Here is a 6,957-nt window from a genome sequence, read left to right on the forward strand (position 1 = left end):
TGGAAATTACCGTGATTGTCCTAATCAGAATCGGAATTATTAATGCAAGCTATACTTTATTGTAATTCTAACATATTTTACAAAATCAATGTACAGATAACCTGATAATGGATTTATCGGTCTGTATTTGTGTCTTTTGGAGGTGTTTTTCTTTAATTCATCAGTCACCGGAAGATGCCTGGATAACTTCGGGTCAAACTCATAAACATCGGTTCAAACATTATGACGTCGCTGATATGTTTGGGTCAAAGTTATCTAGGTCAGAGTAAGATATTTGATAATACAAAGCCGTGATATGCAATTTTATTAAGAGTTGAGTGGAGTAATATAGACAATGGGACGACCGATAATTTTATGTAGGTTTTCCTCTAAAAGACCTCAAAGTATTGGCATTACCGGTCGACTCACTTCTTATATCACTCTGCTCAGCTCTGCAATAAATTGCATATCTCGGGTTTGTGACATCAAATACATTGCTCTGTTTTATATAACGGTTGAACCGACTTTGATAGTTTGACCCAAACTGATCAAGTTATCTTCCAGTTGCTGGTGAAGCTAAGAAAACACCTTCAAAGGACACAAAAACAGACAGAAAATTCGATTATAAGGATATCTGCATATTGCTATAATATAATCGGTACCTTTCTCTGGAGGACAGACACAACTGTAATATATACAAACTGTGCTCATTGGACGTAAATTATAATGATACATATAGAACAAACACTTCTTGAATCATTTATTAAGATGAAAATTTAAAAAAGTATGTATATGAGTAAAGCTTGCGAAAAGAGTCACCCGAAATGCAGTGGCGAGGATGTCTTAAAGTTCATATAATACATGAACCCCTATTTTGTTTAGTATGTATTATGGTTTGAATCCAATCGTGGTAAAATAAAACTGTCAACAATATCGTAATATTCTGTAAATAAATATTGAATTTTAGAATTAGCGTTGTTGTCTTTTTTTTTAAATCTGCAAAATAATAGTAGACATTACAAGTATATAAATCTTTGAAGTGATGATTACCTGCTAACCCAAATGTTAGTATTTCAAACATGAAAACGGAAAACGAGTAGTATGATAGTCAATGAGACAAATGTCTAATATATATATCAAATGACATCGAAACTACATTAACGACTATCTGTCATCGTACGGACTTCGACAATAAGCAAACTACATATCGCATACCAGTAATAAGGGCCTGAATTTTAACAATCCAAAAGCGAAAAAATACGGCCTAAATGATGTACAAAACGATAAACAATAAACAAATATAATATACAGAAAGAGACGACAACGACTTTTGACTTAATACATGCACAAACAGACTACTAGGGTTGATAAATGTTTGCTGATACCAATAACGTGAGGCAGTGGCTTTACAATACGACATAAAAGAAGCAATTTCACTCAGATGAAAAGGGATTAAATTGTAACTCATCGATACAAAGAACATTATCATACTAACAAATACAAAAAAGGAAGACACAGTATAGATCTGAAAGTACTCACAGTTACTGAAAGTTAGTTCAAAGACAAGAATACTAAAACGTATCATGTGTATAAGAAGAAATTTTATTGATAACCTTGAAATGATTTATTTTTTTATTTCTTTGTCTTTTTAATTAGTATTTCTTGTATGTTAATAAAGCTTTTTTGTACTTTTTGCATTTGAGCAATTGTCGTTTATTATAAATTCAAATCAAACTATCTTAATTAAACAAATGAAAAAATCGTTTTTTCAACAACTGTCAGAAATTACACGAAAATAAATTAAAAAAATTAGAAGATATGAGTTTCTGAGTTTTGACGCCTGAAATTGCAGCAATATCAAATGATTTATAACATTGACGATGCAGAAAATATTTATTTTGTTGCAATAAATTTTCAGACTTAACGACTAATAATGTGCATTTTATGAAGTTCTCCTACCACAATTCACTTAGGAATAATAACTATTTCCTGTTATTTGGAAATTGTTAACTGATTCATTTATTTTAATTAAGCTTTGTAACTTTCCCGAATACATTTTCTCTGTGTTGTGGTATAAGACGTTTAATTAAATATTTCTGATATTTGACTGTTTGGCATTTATATCGATTAGCACAGAGATGTACCGAAAAACAGCAACGGCTTCTCCCGCTAAAAAAAGTGACTTTTAGATTATATATAATCTGCTATTACCATATTTACTTTAAAGTTCATTTATTGCGTGACCAAACTCATAATGTATAATTAACTTAGCACTCCGTCTTACTGGTCCATATCAATATAAACATCATTTTTATACAAGGGCATATTACTTGTTTGTATACAAAACATGGACATTACAGATTTTAGAGTCCCGAAAAGTCAATATGAACATCATCTTCAGACGAATGCATACTACTTGTTTATATACATAACATGCAAATTACAAATATCAGTGTTCCGAAAGTCAATATAATGATATTATATTGTTTTGTAGATGACATTTTGCTCAGCGGTTCGTGTTAATATTTAGCTCTTCGTGTGGTGTTTTGTTGATATTTTTCTAAGGTTTTGTTAAGACATGGTGTCTGCATTGCTTCGACTAAGAGTTCCTAATGTTTTCTTTGGTACTTTTTTTTTTCTTTTTTCAATATTTTGAATGAATTAGTAAAAAAATGAAGACGTTAAACCTAGCATTGTTTACAGTAACTGTCTGGTGAATCCCTTTTTAGCAACAAGTGAACTAATGGAGCATACATACTGATCATAAAGAAAAACTTTGTATTCTAATGTAGATTTTTATGATATTTTTCCTTTATTTCAGATCTTCATGATATTTTTCATTTATTTCAGATCTTCATGATATTTTTCCTTTATTTCTCAAATACAGATGTTTATGATCTTTTTTCAAGAATAAAAGATGTTTAATACCGTATTTGAATAGAAAAGTTTCCATTGTTATGAAGCAATGATTAAATTCTGACCAATTATAATCATATAAAAAACGATAAATACAATGATAATTCCAATCTTCATAATTTCCACAAACTAAACACGACATCAATCATCTACCTTACCTATAATACAATCATATACCTTACCTATAATACATAGTTTTTACACTATCGCATTGTAAATAAGAAACAAATTGAAATACATTAATTATCAAAAAACTGGTATCTGCATCGTATTCAATATTTCTCCGTACACTAAGATATAACTGTTTATTGTAACTCAAGCGGGCATCCAACTAGGGAAGTAAACATATGTCATATATTCAACGTACACTATATTAACGTTCAAATGAGTATAACTACGAACCTGTCTTGTTATATTTGAAAAACATATGTGACTCCGGACAAATTATTAACTCTAAACTAGATTCATCTTTGTAATGTATCAGTGTTCCGAAAAGTCAATATAATGATAATACCTTTTTCTCAGTTGTTCGTGTTGCTCAATATTTGTTTTTTCGTATGGTGTTTTGTTGACCTTTTCTTACGTTTTGTTAGGACTTGATGTCTGTATTGCTTCGATTTATGGTTTAAAAGTGTTTTCTTGCTATATTCATGTTTTTAAAAACTTTTTAATATTTAGTGAAAAATTGAAGATTTTTTTTATTAAATCTGTCTAAAACACACTTATGACGGATACTGCACGATCACACAACTCATATGTTCTATCATAAAACGTTTGAAGTAATGACACTATATATAATATCAATATGAATATAATCAGCATTGGTTCGTGAAATTATCCGATGAACACTTGTTTTAGCAATAAGCTAACTGATGAAGCATGCATACTAAAAATGAAGAACGTTATAAGAACCTTTATTTCAAATATATATTTTTATCGTGGTATTCCTTTGTTTTTGATATATGAATTTTTATGATCTATTTCCTTTGTCGGTCAAATAAAGACTTTAATGATCTTTTTCAAGAATAAAACTTGTTTTACTGCGTTTTTGCTAGAGCGGTTACCATTGTTGTGAAACAATGATCAACTTCTGACCAATTATAATGCATGTAGAAAACGATAAATACAGTAAAAAGTTATCAAAGGTACCAGAATTATAATTTTGTACGCCAGACGCGCGTTTCGTCTACATAAGACTCATCAGTGAAGCTCATATCAAAATATTATAAAGCCAAACCAAGTACAAAGTTGATGAGCATTGAGGTTTCAAAATTCCAAAAAGTTGTGCCAAATACGGCTAAGGTAATCTATGCCTGGGAAAAGAAAATCCGTAGTTTTTCGAAAAATTCAAAGTTTGTAAACGGGAAGTTTATTAAAATGACCACATAATTGATATTCATATCAACACCGAAATGCTGACTACTGGGCTGGTGATACCCTCGGGGAAGAAACGTCAACCAGTAGTGCTATCGACCCAGTTAATGTCTTATCAGGAATCTCCATAATGTCCACAAAGTACACACGAAATATATCATCAACGCCCTACTTTAATTGCACAATGTGTACTCTATCGGAAGGTATATAGGAAACAAATTGAAACACATTAATGATCGAAAGACTAATATCTGCATCGTATACCAAATTTCTCCGTATACCATACATTACTGTAAATTGGTACTAAATCGGGCATTCACTAATGGAAGTGAAATGACGTAAAAAAACGTACAATATAGTGCAAATGAATATACCGTTAAGAACCTGTCTTGTAATCTTTTTTGCACTCGCAATGAACGACTACGGACAAATTATAAACTCTAAACTAGATTCTTTTTGTAATGTTTTATCATTGTAACCGTATAATCTGGAACAGGGAATTTATCTTCATTTGTTATATACTCTATGTACTACTCTAGAATAATATGAGAACACTTACAAATGTTTCTAGTACAATTTTATATGAAACTCATCAGATAAATTCACAGGAAAGGTGACAAAACAAACTTAATTTTAATTAGCTCATATTTACTATGTCATTGGTATTGAAGTGAAAGTTGTTGACATTCCAATATTTATTTTCTCCCGATATCCACACAGTTTTCGTCCACATAAAAGTTTTAGCTCCCTCCTAAATTGACGACTTAGTGTAACATATATCCAAAAATTTATCAGATAAATGATAAATACAAGAAGATTCAGAACAATAGATAATATTTGAATCTGTTCCATGTTGGATTCTAATAGCTCAGGATAAAACACAAATAAGGCAAATACAATTCCATTCGGAATCTCCACGAATAAGAAAATTGAGACCAACACAATGATCATCTGAGAGGTTCTCCGAATCTGTCTGAAATCCCGTCTTTCGGTCTCTGTGTTTTCATGCTTATGGAGTTGAAGTATTCTCTTGGTTTCTAGTTTCAGTTTTCTAGACAAAAGAAGCGTTGTTAAGAATAGTATCGCACACGGCACAAGTTGTCCGAAAACGCTTCTTAGTACGTTTTGAAGTTTATTAATTTGAAGGATCCCTTGTCCTCTCGTACAGTTGCAGACGGTAATTTCATTCCCACTTTCATCCAAAATTGTGACCGGGTCAAACCGCCTTTGTAAAAAGGACGGAATATACATTAAAAAAGAAAGAACGTACGTACTTACTATTATAACAGTGCTCGTTCTTATTGAGCAGAATCTAGGCCCCTGCATCGGAAAAGCCACAATGATAAACCTTTGAATTCCGAGTGCAGTTGTAATCCAAACGGAAGTGGTGTGAAATGATGGTGCTAACTTTGCTGTTACGTTGTAAATAATGCACATTGGATATGGTAGCGGTTTGGTAACGTCAAGAAATCCGTGAACGTAAACAAACGAAATATTTATCACGTTGGCTGCTAGAATATCCGACACTGCTAACCCAATTAACAGCGCTGAAGTTGGGGATCGCATTTTTCGCTTAAGAAAAACTACAATTACTAGCATATTAAAAATCAGCGTAAAAGCAGATATTATCGGACAAATTACTCCATATATCCAAAATCCTGCTGGATAATTGTTAGCCCTACAGTAAAAGTCACCTGTCGAATTATTTTCCATTTTGAATTACAATTGGTATATTTCAAATGAAAGTTTGACAGATGTTTTCTTTAGAATAAAGTTGTGATTATCATTATTGGCGAAAACATTTCTGTCTGGTAAGACTATATTTACTAAATGAGTTATAAACAAATCAGCAATCCCAGTTATCGTACTCAAGGAATATAGTTTGTCACTTCTAGGTTTCAAATTATCGTCATTTAGAAAACAATATGTATATAATTACCATCAATCTGTTGCATCACGCTACAATGTCATTTGCAATAAATCATTTTCCGTGATCTCTTAGAATCGACAGTTACCGTACAAAGTGATTAGATTGTAATGATAGCTTAAGTATCGCGCCATTCCTTTACACTTATCTTAGTTTATAACTTTAACACAAAGATCCGTTAATGAAGTTTTAGTCTGCCTACAAAAGACACTTATAGAAGTTTTAACTTCGTCCGAGCATGCCTCAACTATACCAATCAAGACAACGTAGTCATATTTGTTAAAAGTGATGAAATGTATTCAAAACAATTTCTAATATCCTCAACGTGTTCATCGGTTAATAACTTAAAGTAAAACATCCAAAACTATTAAAAGGATTCCCAACGTATGCCATTTATTATATTCCGAATTATCACCGTCCAGCAGTGAAAATGTTATTTTACCAATCACTAATAAAGAGTATTATGTCTGTATCTAATATTGGTTTAACTAATGATGATCAATAAAAACAGGGTAGTTGTTTGAGAGGAGGCTTGTTTTGTCCAATACCAATCAAGCTTTAATTGTAAAGAAAGCTGACGTGCAGACTGATTGACATTAGATTGTACCTAAGTATACCCTTTCCAACGTGCATATTGATTCATTTATAACGCTTTTTTATGAATGAAATTATTGTTTTTACATTTTTTATGCAGAAACATGTGAAAATTGTCACTAGGTGAAATGCACATGTGTTAGGCCATGGGAATTATATGTTCTTTG

At 31.5% G+C, this 6,957-nt stretch overlaps 1 protein-coding gene across 1 annotated transcript; it reads right to left on the minus strand.

Annotated features, from left to right (window-relative positions):
* Window positions 1–4,829: 4,829 nt before the first annotated feature.
* On the minus strand, window positions 4,830–6,686 carry LOC134723732 (sex peptide receptor-like). Its single transcript, XM_063587278.1, has one exon. The coding sequence runs from the start codon at window positions 5,980–5,982 to the stop codon at window positions 4,921–4,923; it is 1,062 nt and encodes a 353-aa protein (XP_063443348.1). The 5' UTR covers window positions 5,983–6,686; the 3' UTR covers window positions 4,830–4,920.
* Between the last annotated feature and the right edge of the window lie 271 nt (window positions 6,687–6,957).

The sequence above is a fragment of the Mytilus trossulus genome, chromosome 6 (assembly GCF_036588685.1).
Source record: "Mytilus trossulus isolate FHL-02 chromosome 6, PNRI_Mtr1.1.1.hap1, whole genome shotgun sequence".
NCBI classification, from domain to species: domain Eukaryota; kingdom Metazoa; phylum Mollusca; class Bivalvia; order Mytilida; family Mytilidae; genus Mytilus; species Mytilus trossulus.

What these genes read in the sequence shown, in the direction of transcription:
- LOC134723732 (XM_063587278.1), bottom strand. Translation starts at nt 5,982, where the DNA reads ATGGAAAATAATTCGACAGGTGACTTTTACTGTAGGGCTAACAATTAT.